The sequence below is a fragment of the Bubalus kerabau genome, chromosome 1 (assembly GCF_029407905.1).
Source record: "Bubalus kerabau isolate K-KA32 ecotype Philippines breed swamp buffalo chromosome 1, PCC_UOA_SB_1v2, whole genome shotgun sequence".
Lineage (NCBI taxonomy): Eukaryota > Metazoa > Chordata > Mammalia > Artiodactyla > Bovidae > Bubalus > Bubalus kerabau.
The window spans coordinates 203,553,820-203,572,793 of NC_073624.1; the positions used below are offsets into that span (position 1 = coordinate 203,553,820).

General features: G+C 37.9%; 1 protein-coding gene across 1 annotated transcript in view; it reads left to right on the forward strand.

Annotated features, from left to right (window-relative positions):
• Positions 1-18,974, forward strand: part of DTWD2 (DTW domain containing 2) — a 74,189-nt gene that overhangs the window by 12,496 nt on the left and 42,719 nt on the right. The window contains exon 2 of the mRNA XM_055550309.1: positions 17,880-17,970. Coding sequence (XP_055406284.1) covers positions 17,880-17,970 — 91 coding nt within the window. The remainder of the gene's footprint in view (positions 1-17,879; positions 17,971-18,974) is intronic.

Below are 18,974 nucleotides of genomic sequence, written 5' to 3' on the forward strand. Positions count from 1 at the left end.
CATTTTATTCTTTTTGATGCAATTGTGATTGGATTTTTTTTTTCTGAATTTTTTCTAATGGTTTCGAATGTTCATTGATAGTGTATAGAAGTGCAACAGATTTCTTTGTATTAATTTTATATCCTGCAACATAATGAATTCATTTATTCTGATAGGTTTTATGGTGGTGTCTTTAGGATTTCATATATAGTGTCAGGTCATCTGTAAACAGGGACAGTTTAACTTTTTCCTTTCTGATTTGCATGCCTTTTATTTCTTCTTATTGTTCAGTTGCTGTGGCTAGGACCTTCAATATACTCCTGAATAAAAGTGGTGGGAATGGGCATCCTTGTCTTGTTACTGATATTGGACAAAATATTTTGTGCTGTTGAATATGATGTTGGCTGTAGGTGTTTTGTATATGACCTTTATTAGGTTGAGATACATTCCCTGTGTATCTGCTTTCTTGTGAGTTTTTATCATAAATTGATGATGAATTTTGTCTAAAGTTTTTTCTGGATCTGAGATGATCATATGAGTTTTATTCTTAAGTTTGTTAATGTGGTCTGTCACACTGATTGATTTGTGGGTATTGAACCATCTTTTGTTCCTGAGCTAAGTTCTACTTGATCATGATGTATGTTTCTTTAAATGTAAAGCAGAATTTTGTTGGTTAATATTTTGTTGAGGATTTTTGCATCTATGTTCATTAGTAATATCAATCTGTAATTTTTTTACTTATTGTGTCTTTGTCTGGTTGTGGTATCAGGGTAAATCTGGCCTCATATAGTAAGTTTGGAAGCATTCCTTTTTCTTCAGATCTTTGAAATAATTTGAGAAGCATTGGTGTTAAGTCTAACTATTTGGTAGAAATTGCCTGTCAAGCTCTTTGGTCCTTGACATTTGTTTGTGGGGATTTTTTATTACTGATTGTATTTTGATGTTATTAATTAATTAGTCTGTTGATATCTTGTATTTCTTCCTGATTCAGTCTTGGGAGATTGTGCATTTCTAGAAATCTTTCCATTTCTTCTAGGTTGACCATGGTACTGGTGTGTATAGTATTATATTGAAGTTCATAGTTATCTCTTATGAGCTATAGTGTTGGTTGTTACTTCTCTTTCATTTCTGATTTTCTTTTCTTTCTTTTTGGCTGCACCGTGCAGTTTGTGGAATCTTCTCTGGTCAGGGATTGGACCCAGGCCACTGCATTGAAAGCCTGGAATCCTAGCCACTAGGCCACCAGGGTGGAGAAGGCAATGGCACCCCACTCCAATACTCTTGCCTGGAGAATCCCAGGGATGGTGGAGCCTGGTGGGCTGCCGTCTGTGGGGTCGCACAGAGTCGGACACGACTGAAGCAACTTAGCAGCAGCAGCAGGCCGCCAGGGAAGTCCTTGATTTTATTTATTTGGATCTGCTTATTATTAGTTTTTGATGAGTCTGGCTGAAGGTTTATCACTTTTGTTCCTCATTCCTCGTTTGAAAAATAATTTTATGTATTTATTTTCGGCTGTGCTGGCTCTTCATTGCTGTGAGGGCTTTGCTCTAGTTGTGGAAGCAGGGGCTGCTCTCCAGTTGTGCGCGGGCTCTCAATTGCGGTGGCCTGTCTTGTTGAGGAGCACAGGCTCTAGGCCCTGTGGACTCAGTAGTTGTGGTTTCCGGTCTATAGAGCACAGGCTCAATAGTTGGGGCACATGGTCTTGTTACTCCATGGCATGTGGTATCTTCCTGGATCAGGGATTGAACCTGTGTATCCTGCATTGACAGGTAGATTCTTTACTGAGCCACCAGGGAAGCCCCAGTTTTGTTTATCTTTTCTAAGAACAAATCTTAGTTTCACTAGTCTTAGTTTCATTCATCTTTTCTTTTTTCTTAAAATTTTTTATTTCATTTATAGTTGACCCCTGAATAGCTTCACAGATCAGCTTTGACTCCTTGCTTGTCAGGATGGTCATTCATGCTGTTCCTTTTCATTGGCCAGTGGCTAAGGAACATAGAATTATGCTACTCATGGACCTGGAGGCTTGCTTTGATTAATCATGGGGGTAGTCTTTGTTCATTTAGTTATTATTAAGACAGTATCCAGTAAAGCTAAGCTAAGCTAAGCTAAGTCACTTTAGTTGTGTCTGACTCTGTGTGACCCCATAGACGGCAGCCCACCAGGCTCCCCTGTCCCTGGGATTCTCCAGGCAAGAACACTGGAGTGGGTTGCCATTTCCTTCTCCAATGCATGAAAGTGAAAAGTCAAAGTGAAGTCGCTCAGTCGTGTCCGACTCTTAGCGACCCCATGGACTGCAGCCTACCAGGCTCCTCCGTCCATGGGATTTTCCAGGCAAGAGTACTGGAGTGGGGTGCCATTGCCTTCTCTGGTATCCAGTAAAGGGACATAGAAAAATGAGTAAGAAATTGTTTCTTCTAGAATTCATAGTGAATTGAGTATGAGAAAACATGTCTATGTATGTAATATTTAAGACAAATTATGAAACTATAAAATAAGAATTTGCAAAGAGTGATTTACTTAACTTATTAAGATTTTTTATTTGTTTTATTTCTATATAAGAAGACAGAGTAAATAATAAGATAACTGACTATAGATGTTTACTTTAGGATAAGATTCTCAGTGTTAATCTGCCATTTTGTCATTGAAGCTCCAGTAGAGGCTTTATATAGCTGTTATATATAATTATATCTCTGGACACAGGGTTTTGTTTTCCAAGCATCTGGCTCATTTGAAGGCTTCTTTAATTATAATAACACTAACATTTTTTTATAGGTCCTGTAGTAGGAACAAACTTATCTCTAAGCCAGTGATCCCTAAATTATTTTGAGTACATACCATAGTTGATTAAAACACTTAAGATGTAATTCTGATAGGTATACATATTTATCTCTGATAATACACATTGATCATATACTAATGTATGACTTGCATCATAAAACATAGAAAAACATAGATAAAAGGAAGAAATTATGATGAAATAAACTGTTTAAAAATGTCCTGCTTCCCTGGTGGCTCAGAAGGTAAAGTGTCTGCCTGCAATGCAGGAGACCTGGGTTCAATCCCTGGGTCAGGAAGATCCCCTGGAGAAGGAAATGGCAACCCACTCCAGTACTCTTGCCTGGAAAATCCCATGGACAGAGAAGCCTAGTAGACTACAGTCCATGGGATCGCAGAGTCAGACACGACTGAGTGATTGCTTGCTGATTGTGATAGAGCCCTACTCTTACTATTTAGTATTTTTGGAACATAATATATACTTATAGTAAGGTTCATGATAATAAGTTACTGATAGTAAGATGTGATTTCACAGTTCCAGTATCTTTATAATTTCTACTTTCTAAAGTTATTGTTATATCTGAGATTTATTAACTCTAATGAAGAGTTTGAAGTAGCAGTAAGGAAGAAACACCTCTGCCATATACTTATTGTTTGTTTGTGATTATGTAGTTAGAATTTCTTCAGCATAGACTCTTTGTAATATATGTAGGTTCCTTGTGGATGCTGTTAGCACTTCATGTTATGAAACTCCTTTTCTATTAGGATACTGCATATCCTGACACATTACCATGTGATATACCATCCCACAGAGGGCTTGTTATTCTATATACTGAATATTAGTAATGCTTAATTATAAATAGAAGTGATAATGTTACCTTTTTGCACCTGCTTGGGATAATTTACTTAACTCACTTTGGAAATCACTGCTCTAGGCATGCTTAGGTCAGTATGTCTCATCGAAAGATATTTATTCTTTTTAGAGAGTTACTTCCTCTCCCGAAACAGTGATTTATTTTTCTGAGCCTATTGTTCCTCTACTTCAGAAGGCATTTATAAAATAAAATAATGTAGTGATAGAAATGGTTTTGGGGGGTTATTAAAATATCATGGTTTACTATACTTGAAGCTGTTAGGCATGGTTGAGATTGCTTCTCTTTATAAGATGAAATTTTATTGTGATATTAATAATGAAAAGTTGTTCCTTATTTTGCTGGTTATATTAAGTATAGTTTCAGAAATGTAAAACCTGGAGTTTATTTTACAAATTATTTGTTTCTTTAAAATGACAATAGAGGGCACTGTGGCATTTCGTTTTTTCACAGTCCATTTTAAAATTGGAAAGTTGTTGCTATTTTTAACGTGTGATGCAGTGTATCTGTTCAACTAATCTATTGAAGAGTGATAAAACTCTTTGTTCCTTGCTTTTTCACTCTGTGGAACTATAAAATTTTTGTTGAGTATTGGGAAATTTGAGGTGTGGTATCTTTCTGGGTTCTACATTTGCTTTACTTTAGTGGGTAAAAGAAATTCTTTTTAAATTAATGATTTTTGTAAATCTGTTCACTAATCTTTAAACTTTGCCTCTGTAAGATTTTCTTGATTAAAATTAGTACTATGAGAAAAATAGCTTTTGGTAAGTATTGTTAGAGATTTAATTAAACTTTTAAATATTAATTAATATTTAAGCTTTTGAAAGTTGTTTTTGTAGGTTTTAGCATCTGTAGTCATATGCCTATAGGCTGTCAAAGACAGCATATGAGAGTGAGTGACAGCTTACCCTTGTGTTACATCATTCACTTCAGAAGCTAGTCAGTCCATCTGACAGGAAGTGTGTATGTTTATTCATACAACCTTAATGAGAAAAGAAAAAGCATGTTTCATAAAATTTCTTTAAGGAAATTATTTGAAAACCCCATTTATGTATTAAGAGTTGATAAACACTTATTGGGTTGTATGGATAACCAATAAATGTTTATTGGGTTGTATAGATAACAGCCGGTGACAGAAAACAGTATTTATAATACATTTGCAATGCATTGTAAATGTAGAAGAGTTAAAAATCTCAGCTCTTTGGTCATTGTGTTATAAATTAGTTTAAAATAGTCATAAATGACTACATTTTATTACATTTGCCTGTGATTCAGTGGTTATTTCCCAGAACTTTCTTGATGTTTCATTGCCAGTGCTATGAAAAAGGAAATTGAAACCCTCTGACACGGACAAGATCAGGTAGCAAGACAATGATATTGTCAGTGAGATATCTTAATAGCTGTTTTCCAAACCTAAACCCAATCTATCAGTATATGTATCAGATATTATTTTTTCTTCCTGAGATCTACGTAAATTCTAGAAGTATGCTTGGTTTTTTATTTCTCCACACCTTCTCCAGCATTTATTTCTATTCTTTTTGACAGTAGCCATTCTAACAGGTGTGAGGTGATATCTCATTGTGGTTTTGGCTTGCATTTCACTGATGACTAATGATGTAAAGCATTTTTTCATGTACCTGTTGGCCATCTGTATGTCTTCTTTAGAAAATTGTCTATTCAGATCTTATATTCATTTTTCAATTGGATTGTTTGTTTCTGTTCTTAAGTTAAATGAGTGCTTTATATATTTTGCATATTAGCCCCCTATGAGATATATGATTTGCAAATATTTTCTTCTAGTGTGTTGGTTAATCATTTCATTTTCTTGATAGTTTCTGTTGCTGGGCAGAAACTTTTTATTTAATATAGTCCCACTCGTTTATTTTTGTTTTTGCTTTTGGTGTCAGGTTAAAAAAATCATTACCAAGATGTAAGTCAAAGAGCTTACTGTCTATATTTTTCTTCTAGTGGTTTTATGGTTTCCAGCCTTACATTCAGATCTTTAGTTCATTTTGAGTTGATTTCTGTGTATGGTTCAGTTTCATTTATTTGAATGTCCAACTTTCCTAACACCATTTAGAACAGACTGTCATTTCCCCGGTGTATATTCTTGGCATTTTTGTTGTTAATTAATTCACCATATATGCATGGGTTTATTTCTAGGCTCTGTGTTCTGTTTTGTTGATCTACGTGTGGTTTTATGCCAGTAAAATACTGTTTAAATGCCTGGAGAATCCCAGGGACGGGGGAGCCTGGTGGGCTGCTGTCTATGGGGTCGCACAGAGTTGGACACGACTGAAGCGACTTAGCAGCAGCAGCAGCTTTGTTAGAATAGTTTGAAATCAGGGATCATGATGCCTCAAGCTTTATTCATCATTCTCAAGATTTTTTGGCTATTTGGTTTAATGGTTCCACAAATTTTAGGAATTTTTGTCATATTCTTGTAAAAAATGTCATTGGAAATTTGATAGGGTTACATTGAATCTGTAGTTGTTGGTATTCAGTTGCCGATTCATGTCTGGCTGTTTGTGACCCCATGGACTGTAGCAAGTCAGGCCTCCCTATCCCTCATCATCTCCTGAAGTTTGCCCAAGTTCATGTCCATTGCATTGGTGATGCCATCCAGCCATCTCATCCTCTGACACCCTCTTCTCCTTATGCCTGCAATCTTTCCCAGCATCAGAGACTTTTCCAATGAGTTGGCTGTTTGCATCAGGTGACCAGAATACTGGAGCGTCAGCATCAATCCTTCCAGTGAATATTCAGGGTTGATTTCCATTAAGATTGACTGATTTGATCTCCTTGCTGAGCAAGGGACTCTCAGGAGTCTTCCCTAGCACCACAGTTCAAAGGCATCAATTCTTTGGCATGCTACCTTCTTTATGGGCCAGCTCTCACAACTGTACATGCCCACTGGGAAGATGGTAACCTTGTATATGGACCTTTGTTGGCAGAGTGATGTCTCTGCTTTTCAACACTGTCTAGGTTTGTCATAGCTTTCCTGCTGAGAAGCAGTTGTCTTCTGATTTCATGGTTGCAGTCACCATCTGCAGTGATTTTCAGACTCAAGAAGAGGAAATCTGTCACTACTTCTACCTTTTCCTCTTTTGATTGCCATGAAGTAATGGAGTGAGATGCCATAATCTTTGTTTTTTCAATATTTAGTTTTAAGCTGGCTTTTTCACTCTTCTCCTTCACCCTCATCAAGAGGTTCTTTAATTCCTCTTCTCTTTCTGCCATTAGAATGGTATCTGTATATCTGAGGTTGTTGATGTTTCTCCTGTCTGTCTCGATTCCAGCTTGAAACTCACCCAGTCTGGCGTTTCTCATGATGTGCTGAGTGTATAGGTTAAATAAACAGAATGACAACAGACAGCCCTGTTGTATGCCTTTCTCAATCCGGTTGTTCCATACAGTGTTCTTACTGTTGCCTCTTGACCCACATACAGGTTTCTCAGGAGACAGGTAATATGGTCTATCTCTTTAAGAGCTTTCCACAATTTGTTATGATCCACACAGTCAAAGACTTTAGCATAGTTGATGAAACAGAAGTAGATGTTTTTCTGGAATTCCCTTGCTTTCTCTGTGATCCAGTGAATGTTGACAATTGACCTCTCGTTCCTCTACATTTTCTAAATCCAGCTTGGATGTCTGGAAGTTCTTGGTTTGCATAATGCTGAAGCTTAGCATGCAAGATTTTAAGCATGACTTTACTAGCATGGGAGATGAGTGTAGTTGTCTGATGTTTTGAACATTCTGTAGTGCTGCTCTTCTTGGGAATTGGGATGAGGATTGACCTTTTCCAGTCCTGTGGCCGCTGCTGGGTCTTCCAGATTTGCGACATTTTGAGTGCAACACTTTGATAGCATGATCATTTAGAATTTTGAATAGCTCCACTGGAATTCCACCACATCTACTAGCTTTATTGACAGCAGTGCTTCCTTCCTAAGGCTCAATTGACCTCACAGTCCAGAATGTCTGGGTCTGGGTGGCTGACCACACCATCATTCTTATTCAGTTCAGTAAGATCTTTTTTCGTACAGTTCTTCCATGTATTCTTTCCATCTCTTCTTGGTCTCTTGTCCTTCTACTAGGTCTCTACTGTTTCTGTTCTTTATTGTGCCCATCTTTGGGTGAAATGTTCCCTTGATATTTCATATTTTCCTAAAGCAGGCTCTAATATTTCCCCTTCTGTTGTTTTCCTCTGTTTTTACGCATTGTTCATTGAAGAAGACCTTCTTGTCTCTCCTTGCTATTCTTTGGAACTCTGCGTTTGGCTGGGTGTACCTTTCCCTTTCTCCCTTGCTTTTCACTTCTCTTCATTCTTCAGCTATTTGTAAAGATTCCTCAGATAGCCACTTTGCCTTCTTGCTGTTCTTTTTCTTTGGGATGATTTTGTTTGCTGCCTCTTGTACAATATTATGGACCTCTGTCCATAGTTCTTCAGGCATACTGTTTACTGTATCTAATCTCTTGAATCTATTTGTCACCTCCACTGCATATTCATAAGGGATTTGATTTAAGTTGTACCTGGCTGGCAGTGGTTTTCCCCAATTTCTTTAGTTTTAAGTCTGAATTTTGCTATGAGAAGCTGATGATCTGAGCCACAGTCAGCTCCAAGTCTTGTTTTTGCTGACTGTATACAGCTTCTCCATTTTTGGTTACCAAGAATGGAATCAATTTGATTTCAGTATTGACCATTTGGTGATGTCCATGTGTAAAAGTTGTCTCTTGTGTTGTTGAAAAAAGGGTGTTTGCTATGACTAGTCCATTCTCGTAACAGAATTCAGTTAGCCTTTAGCCTTTGCCCTGCTCTATTTTATACTCCAAGACCAAACTTGCCTGTTACTCCAGGTATCTCTTGACTTTCCACTTTTGCATTCCAATCCCCAGTGATGAGTAAAACATCTTTTTTTGGTGTTAGTTCTAGGAGGTCTTATAGATCTTCATAGAATTGATCAACTTCAGCTTCTTTGGAATTGGTGGTAGGGGCATAGACTTGAATTATTGTAATGTTGAATTGCTTGCCTTGGAAGTGAACCGAGATCATTCTGTTGTTTTTGAGATTCTATCCAAGTACTGCATTTCAGACTCTTTTGTTGATTATGAGGGCTACTCCATTTCTTGTATGGGATTCTTGTCCACAGTGGTAGATATAATGGTCATCTAAATTAAATTCCCCCATTCCCATCCATTTTAGTTCACTGATTCCTAAGATGTCGATGTTTGTTCTTACCATATCCTGCTTGACCAAGTCCAATTTACCTTGATTCTTGGACCTAACATTCCAGGTCCCTATGCAATACTGTTCTTTGTAGCATCAGATTTTGATTTCATCACCAGACACATCCACAGCTGAGCTCCACTTCCTCTTTGGCCCAGCTGCTTCATTCTTTCTGGGGCTATTAGTTGTTGTCCTCCGTTCTAACCCAGTAGCATGTTGGACACCTTCCAACATGAGGGACTCACCTTTCAGTGTCATATCTTATTGTTTTTTTATACAGTTCATAAGAGTATCACAGCAAGTATACTGGGGTGGTTTGCTGTTCTTCCTCCAGTGGATCAGGTTTTGTCAGAATCCTGTCTGTCTTGGATGGCCCTACATTATTGTTCAGTTTCTCTGTTGTGTCCGACTCTTTATGGCCCCATGGACTGCAGCACACCAGGGTTCCCTGTCCTTTACCATCTCCTGGAGCTTACTAAAGCTCATGTCCATTGACTCAGTGATGCCATCCAACCATCTTATCCTCTGTCATCCCTCTCCTGCCTTCAATCCTTCCCAGCACCAGAGTCTTTTCTAATGAATCGACCCTTCTCATAAGGTGGCCAAAGTATGGGAGCTTCAGTTTCAGCATCAGTCCTTGCAATGAATATTCAGGGTTGATTTTCTTTAGGATTGACTGGTTTGATCTCCTTGCTGTCCAAGGGACTCTCAAGAGTTTTCTCCAATACCACAGTTCAAAAGCATCAATTCTTCCATGTATGGCTCATAGTTTCATTGAATTATGCAGGCCCCTTTGCCATGACAAGGCAGTGATCTGTAGTATGAACGTTTAAAAAATGTTAATTGTTCCAGTCCATGAGTATGGAATATATTTCCATTTATTTGTGTGTTCTTCATTTTCTTTCATTAATTAATGTCTTGTAGCTTTCAACATACAGGTCTTTCACCTCCTTGGTTAAGTTTATTCCTAGACATTTTATTCTTTTGGAAAAGGATTTTAAAATTAGGAGAGCAGTTACTCTGTGCTTACCATTAGTTTGGTAAGAAATAGTTTAACATTTGGATAGCCAGTCACCAGCGTAGTACATGCAGACAATTGTAGAGTAGGAAAGTGTGAGAAAAATGGCTGTTAATAATAAATAAGTACACATTCTTATTGTAAAGTAACTTGCTAAATATAAACTTAAATACAAAATGTTTTAAAGAACTATAGTTTTATTAGCTTGAGGTAATTAGAATTAGGTTAATAAAGGGGGCATGCTTTTAAATAAACAGGTAATGATATTTTATGAGCAACTTAAAGCATAAGCCGAAACAATTAGGTTTAGCTTAAATCACAGTTACAGGGTTTATATATAAAGTGCTTAACTGGTTTTTTTTTGTTGTTGTTGTTTAGTAAATATTTTCTTCAGTAAATATTTTTGCCTCCTGTATGCTATTGCTTACAAGAAAGATCACAAAAGATAACAAAGGAAGATCTGAGGAAATTCTTGGCTATCCAGTGGCTAGAACTTGGTGCTTTCACTGTCAACACCCAGAGGAGCTAAGATCCCACAAGTTTCGCGTTGTGCCCAAAATAAAGCAACAAAAATGTCAAAGGAAGATCTGAGACTCTGAATTTCATTTATAATGCAAACTAATTGTCTTAGTACTAGAGAGGAAGTGAAGGAGAGATTAGTGTTTGATATGTAAGAAAATGAAGGGATAGGATAAGAAATTTTGTAGGAGGAGAAGGGCATTCCAAGGTCGAGGTAAGAGGGAATGCAAAGATATTCGCTTATGTATGCAACAGTATTTATTGAAAGCTTACTATGCTAGGTGCTGGGGTATAAAAGTGAAAAAAGTAGGTCAAGTCAAGTCCTTGCCGTTAGGTAGTTTACTTTGTAGAGAAGGAAACCCACCTTAACAAAACATGATGTCAAATAGTGGTAAAATGCCTCTTTCTTGGGCTTCCCTGGTGGCTCAGACGATAAAGAAGCTGCCTGCAATGTGGGAGACCTGGGTTCAATCCCTGGGTTGGGAAGATCCCCTGGAGGAGGGTATGGCAACCCATTCCAGTATTCTTGCCTGGAGAATCCCCATGGACAGAGGAGCCTGGTGGGCTGTAGTCCATGGGGTTGCAAACAATTGGACACGACTGAGTGACTAAGCACATAGCCCAGCCTCTTTCTTACTAATTACATCGAACATTCTTTTTTCATTGCATTTTTATATTTTTTAAAATAGCAATTTTATTTAGATATTATTCACAGACCATGGAGTTTATCATATTAAAGTGTATAATTTAGAGCTGTTTTTGTTGTTGTTTTGTTATATTAGCAAAGTTGTGTAGACACCACCAGTTTTACAGTGATTTTAGCAGGTTTTCATTGAATGTGCTTTCAGCATCTTTCTCTTAAGCTGTCTTCTTCTTTTTGTATTGCATACTTCCCATTAGCCTCCGCTAATTATCAGCTGATCATTCTGGAGAATTGCTCAGCAGTCCAGTTAAATTTGGGGAGGGGTAGTTTTTGAGGTTTTGACTGCAGATGTGCTCTTCTGAGCTGTTTCTCTGGTTCTTTCTGATGACTAGCTGGCCTATTATTTAGCTTGTTGCTCTTAACTAAGAAGAGTTTTTGTTTTGAGAGCAATCTTGGGCTTGAATTTCTCATACTCCATTTCAGATAAAGTCATTTACTTTAGGGAGAGCTTTAGAGCTCTTTTTTCTTATATAGCCTGACTCTCCTCCAGGGCAGTTCCTGGGCACAGGACTGGGCAGTAGCCATTGACTTGCTGCTTCTGGTGTAGCAGCTTCTTGTACTTCTATCCTACAAGTGATTTGGGGTGAGAGCAGTTGGGGTCCCAACATTTTCAGCCTCCTGCACTGTAGTAAAGCTTCTGTGTTTTAAAGTAAAGGCTGGGTGGAGGAAGGGAGCCTCTGCTCTTCTTGGCCACACTCACCAGGAATTTATTTTCTTCAGTTGGGAGTTGGAGGAGATGACATATGGTAAGTCTTGACTGAAAGCTGAGAGGAAGCTCTGCTCTCTTGGCCACACTTACCTGGAGAGGACTTTCTATCAACCTGAACCAGGGCAAGGTAGTAAATGGGTTATAACTCAAATGCCACAAACTATCCTAATACCAAGTTTTCCTGTGAATTTTCTTGAGTAATGTTTTTTTTTTTTATTCAAATATGCCCTAGGATAATTTCTAGAGTCTTTAAGTGGTTGTTTTTAAAAATAGTATTAGTCAGTTTTGCCTGTTTCCCTGGAGAGTGGGTGCCTGATGCAACTTTCCTTATTATCCTGGGAGTGCAACTCTCCAAACTACTTAATTCTAAATCTTCCTAAAGACCAAGCATATCTTCCTAGTAAAGAAATTACTATCTCAGTTTGCTGCCGCCCCCGTGAACAGAGGTTTTGGTCAGACATGAAATCCAGAGCTATCAATAACCAGAGTAGTTCTTTGCACTATCCTGTCATACTAAGGACTTTTATAATTATATATATATGTGTATATATTTATGTATATATATTTGTATATATGTGTATATACATACACATGTATGTATATATATGTGTATATATGTATGTATGTATGTCATGAGTCAAAGATGTTATTGCTCAGTCAAATCAGACCCTTTGTGACCCCAGCATGCCAGGACTGGGGGTCTGCAGCACGCCAGGCTTCCCAGTCCTTCACTATTTCCTGGGTTTGCTCAAGCTCATGTCCATTGAGTCGATGATGCCATCCAACCACCTCATCCTCTGTTGCCCCCTTCTCCTCCTGCCCTCAGTCTTTTGTAGCATGAGGGTCTTTTCTAATGGATCGACTCTTCTCATCAGGTGGCCAAAGTATTGGAGCCTCAGCTTAAGCATCAGTCCTTCTAGTGAATATTCAGGGTTGATCTCCTTGCAGCCCAAGGGAGTATCAAGAGTCTTCTCCAACACCACAATTTGAAAGCATCAGTTCTTTGGTGCTCAGTCTTTGTTATGGTCCAACTCTAACATCTATACATGACTACCCAAAAAAAACATAGCTTTGACTATATGGATCTTTGTTGGCAAACTGATGTCTCTACTTTTTAATACTGTGTCTAGGTTTGTCAAAGTACCACACAATTGTACTCATCTCACATGCTAGCGAAGTTATGCTCAAAATTCTCCAAGCCAGGCTTCAATAGTATGTGAACCAAGAACTTCCAGATGTTCAAGCTGGATTTAGAAAAGGCAGAGGAACCAGATATCAAATTGCCAACATCGGTTGGATCATCAAAAAAGCAAGAGAGTTCCAGAAAAATATCTACTCTTGCTTTATTGACTATGTCAAAGCCTTTGACTGTGTGAATCACAACAAACTATGGAAAATTTTTAAAGAGATGGGAATACCAGACCACTTTACCTGCCTCCTGAGAAATCTGTATGTAGGTCAAGAAGCAACAATTTAGAACTGGACATGGAACGATGGACTGGTTCCAAATTGGGAAAGCAGCACATCAAGGCTATATATTGTCACCCTGCTTATTTAACTTATATGCAGAGTACATCATATGAAATGCTGGGCTGGGTGAAGTGCAAACTGGAATCAAGCTGTGTCCCCTTCTCCTCCTGCCTTCAGTCTTTCCCAGCATCAAGGGGCTTTTCCAATGAGTCAGTTCTCTGCATCAGGTATCCAAAGTATTGGAGTTTCAGCTTCAGCATCAGTTGACTCTTCCAATGAATATTCAGGACTGATTTCCTTTAGGATTGACCAGTTGGATCTCCTTGCAGTTCAAGGGACTCTCAAGAATCTTCTCCAACACCACGGTTCAAAAGCATCAATTCTTCAATGCTCAGCTTTCTTTATTTTCCAACTCTCACATCTGTACTTAACTACTGGAAAAACCATAGCTTTGACTAGATGGACCTTTGTTGGCAAGGTAATGTCTTTCCTTTTTAATATGCTGTCTAAGTTGGTCATAGCTTTTCTTCCAAGGAGCAAGCGTCTTTTAATTTCATGTGTGCAGTCACCACCTGCAGTGTTTTTGGAGTCCAGAAAAAGTCTGACACTGTTTCCTTCCCCACCCCACCATCTATTTGCCATGAAGTGATGGGAGTGGATGCCATGATCTTAGTTTTTTGAATGTTGAGTTTTAAGCCAGCTTTTTCACTTTCCTCTTTCACCTTCATCAAGAGGCTCTTTAATTCCTCTTCACTTTCTGCAGTTTGGGTGGTATCATGTGCATATCTGAGGTTATTGATATTTCTCTTGGCAATCCTGATTCCAGCTTGTGATGAATCACAAGCTGGAAAGATGTTATTAACAAGAGTTTATTTTGCCAATTTTCTGCTACCCACAAAAGTCGATGGCTTTCACTCAGATTGTTTTCTTGATTGGATTTTTCAGTTCTTTGGCTCTACTGATATGTGGATTTTCCTACATAGGATATCTGGTAGTTTTTTTGCATTCTTTCATATTCTTAGAACCATATAGTTTATAAATATGTCAGTTGATTTGCAGTTAAATTCTGATTTTTTAAAAATGGCTTCATCTGATCTTTTTCTTATTTTTGGCTGTACTGAGTCTTTCTTGCTGTGCTTGGACTTTCTTTATTTACAGAGAGTGAAGGCTACTCTTTGTTGTGGTGCATGGGCTTTTCATTTTGGTGGCTTCTTTTGTTCTAGAGCACAGGCTCTAGGGTGCACGGGCTTCAGTAGTTGCAGATGGTGGACCCTAGCATGTACAGGCTCAGTAGTTGTAGCGTGTGGGCTTTAGCTGCTCCTCAGCAATAACCTCAGATATGCAGATGACACCACCCTTATGGCAGAAAGTGAAGAGGAACTAAAAAGCCTCTTGATGAAAGTGAAAGTGGAGCGTGAAAAAGTTGGCTTAAAGCTCAACATTCAGAAAACGAAGATCATGCCATCTGGTCCCATGACTTCATGGGAAATAGATGTGGAAACAGTGGAAACAGTGTCAGACTTTATTTTTTGGGGCTCCAAAATCACTGCAGATGGCAATTTCAGCCATGAAATTAAAAGATGCTTACTCCTTGGAAGGAAAGTTATGACTAACCTAGACAGTATATTAAAAAGCAGAGACATCTATCTAGTCAAGGCTATGGTTTTTCCAGTGGTCATGTATGGATGTGAGAGTTGGACTGTGAAGAAAGCTGAGCGCCGAAGAATTAATGCTTTTGAACTGTGGTGTTGGATAAGACTCTTGAGAGTCCCTTGGACTGCAAGGAGATCCAACCAATCCATTCTAAAGGAGATCAGTCCTGGGTGTTCATTGGAAGGACTGATGCTAAGGCTGAAACTCCAGTACTTTGGCCACCTCATGTGAAGAGTTGACTCATTGGAAAAGACTCTGATGCTGGGAGGGATTGGGGGCAGGAGGAGAAGGGGACAACAGAGGATGAGATGGCTGGATGGCATCACCAACTTGATGGACATGAGTTTGGGTGAACTCCGGGAGTTGGTGATGGACAGGGAGGCCTGGCGTGCTGCGATTCATGGGGTCAGAAAGAGTCGGACACGACTGAGCCACTGAACTGAACAGCATGTGGAATATTCACAGACTAGAGATTGAACCCATGTCCCCTGCCTTGGCAGGCAGAGTCCTATCCACCATACCACTGTGGAAGTCCTTTCATCTGATCTTAAATTACATTTTATAAAATAATGTTATTGACATTTGGTCATGCATTGCAGTCATATGCAGTTTCATGCAAAAAAAATCAGAAACTTAAACTTTTATCTCTTCATATATTTTCTTAGGTCCTTTCTCTCTCTCTTCTCCTTCTGGGACCCCTATAATGTGAATATTGGTGTGTTTAGTGTTGTCCCAGAGGTCTCTTATGCTGTCTTCACTTCTTTTCCTTCTTTTTTCCATGTTTTGCGGCAGTGATTTCCACCATTCTTCTTCCAGATCACTTATCCGTTCTTCTGCCTCAGGTATTCTGTTACTGATTGCTTCTAGTGTATTGTTCATCTCTGTTTGTTTGTTCGTTAGTTCTTGGTCTTTGGTAAACATTACTTGCATCTTCTCCATTTTTTTTCCAACATCTTGGATCATCTTCACTGTCGTTATTCTGAATTCTTTTTCTGGAAGATTGCCTGTCTCCATATAGTTTAGTTGATTTTCTGGGAATTTATCTTGTTCCTTTATCTGGGTCATGATCCTATGAATTTTTATTTTGGTTAGCTTTCTGTGATTGTGTCTTTTGTTCTGGAGGCTCTGGGATTGTAGTTCTTCTTGCTTCTGTCTGACCCCTGTGGATGAGGCTAAGAGGCTTATGCAAACATCCTGATGGGATAGACTCCAGAAACTTAAACTTTTAAAACTTGAATATATCTCATCTGCTGTGTCCTTCCATTGAATGGGAAATCCTTTCTAATTGTAGCCCTTGATTTGTTTGTCACTGAAAGTGAATGAAAATGAAGTTGCTTGGTTGTGTCCAACTCTTTGTGACCCTATGGACTGTACCCCGCCAGGCTCCTCCATCCATGGAATTTTCCAGGCAAGAATACTGGAGTGGGTTTCCATTTTCTTCTCCAAGGGATCGTCCTTACCCAGGGATCGAACTCTGGTCTCCAGCATTGCAGGCAGACTCTTTACCATCTGAGCCACCAGGGAATCCCTTGTTTGTCACTATATAGTCCCATAAGTCACTCCTCCTCTGTTTGCTTATGTTTACTCTTCTTGTGACCACTGAGAGACTCTCTGTTCCTATAAATTTGCTCACATTCCTAAGAAGGAATCCTTGGTAGGACTGAGTAGTCACACTGAATCATTTCAGATGTCATTGGAAAACAAGTGTATTGATTTCCTTGCGTTAATCATTCACTCTTGGTTCAGTAGTGAAAAGGGGAAGTGGGATCACATTGTACAATATGTTTATACCTCTGCCTCAAATATTATTTAGATAATTTCTTCAGCAGGAGCAAAGGTTTAACAGTTTCTTGCAAAGTGAGGTGGTAGATACAATCGAACCAATTTACTCACACTGTGTTTTATTAATATACATATTTTTTACCTCAGGCTATAACTCAACATAAGTAAAATTGAGAAACAGTGGGTAGCAATCGATTTTCTAATAGTAAATATGCTGTTGGGAATTCTCTTTAAAATATAGCATTCACTTGTATACTGTTACAATGCCATGTGACATCTGCCTGTAATAGTGATCTATTGTGAACATTTGCTTCCATCATATTTTATCTGGCTGCTTGATTAATTTCATGTTATAAACACACATATTTAATACAGGATGTAATTATAAACTACCCATGTATATGCCTTCAGTACCTTTGGGAGGACACACAAGAAACTAATCACTGGTTGCCATTAGGGAAGAGAATGCACTAGGCTGGAGAACTGAGATGGGACGTGTACCCTTTTATTCCATCCGAATTTTGTAATAAGTACTGCTGAAGCAAGTGAGGCACTAAAAAGTAAGGAAATGAAAGCAACAGAGTAAACCATAACAGAAGGGAAAATAAATGGGTATGATACATGCTCTGAGGATGTAATTCTAGCCAAATATTCTTTGGTGGCCCCTGTTTGGGTTTCTTCTCACAACTGGTAAGTTCTCCATGTGGACTGATGGCTAAGTTCGATTAGCACTGCCTTCTAGGTGGTGATTATATTCCAGTATTTTATTATCACTTTGTTCCTTCCAACTTCAGATGATGCAGATTAGTTGCCAGGTTTCTGTTTGACATGAGATCTGTTCTTGATTTGGAATGCAAGTTAGTAGAAGTATTGCTTCATGAATAAAAAGACATGGTGGTGACTTATCACTCTTCTTCCACTGAAGATAATTAAGGCAATATTTTTTGAGATACTTTAATCTACTATGGATGGTAAAAAATTTACCTGAGTCTTATTTTTCAAATTCTCAGATTGAAAATATGTTTGATTAAATTCTTTCTTAATATCACTTTAAAAGAATTCAGCTTTAGCAAATCTATATAATTAAGTGCGATTATGTTAAAATTTTACGTTATTGTTATATAATTTTATTTTAAACATACTACAGTTTTTCTTTTTATTTTGTCTTTTAGCCGGCCTCAGAAAGTATGTTTGTGTCCATTTCTACCAGCGCATCCTCTACACATCTCTACCTACTTGTATATAATTCAGCATCCAGCAGAGGTGAGTAAGGTGTTGTGAAATACACAATGTTAGATAGGATATTAGTACACAAGAGGATGCATGCAGGTGAACATACTCATCCTTTCAGCTTTTCAGCATTTTTAAAAATAAATTGATATGCTTTATAGACAGATAAAATGTATTTCATAAAATGGTGTTATTTCATAAAAACCATGTTACTGAATGGTAGAGAGAAATTTAGAATTCCAGTGATTTTATATGGAGGAAAAAAATGAGATTTTGTGAGTTGAGTCAAGAAATTATTGCTTTTTAAATTTTGATCTTAGCTTTTGTTCTTTGATGTCTTTCCTTGTTAAGGTAGAAGTTACTCTCAGCACTTTAGTGTTATAAAATGAATGTGTAAGTTTTTTACTACTTTAAGTGAATATAACAAATGTGTATATTTTACATGTATATATGAAAATAAAAATATATAAAATATGTATATATGTTGTATATAAAAGCTTTTTAGTTAATGGTTTCATATATTGGGGAGGATTATGCATGTGGTAGTGTGTATGTGTGTTAGTAACTCAAATGCAGTAATGAGAGGAGAGAAGGAGAGCATAGATAATCAGAAATTGGCATCAGTACCAAACTCTTTGATGTGTGATACAGGTACAGAAATGAGTTTAATGTAAACTGAAGTTAAAACTCTACTAGGCTTTGAAGGAGGAATAATGTTTTTCTTGTATTTCTGAAGTATTAATATACAGCACTTGAAGACTTTAACAAAGACATTAAAGGATATTAATCTGTCACTTTCCTTTTCCAAATGATAAAATAATTAACTTTTATTGTGAATTGTTAGATGTTTCATTTGCTGGGCAACCGTTTTTTTTCCCCCAGTGTTAACAGCATGCTTTTGTCAGGATTGTGACACTTTTATCACTAGCATTATATTACTGCATTTAAACTTACAACCCAGTGTAGCTCAAATTTACATAAAATGATAGCTTATTGGCCATAACAGTTTTGACTAAAGCTTGACTTTTGATGACAAG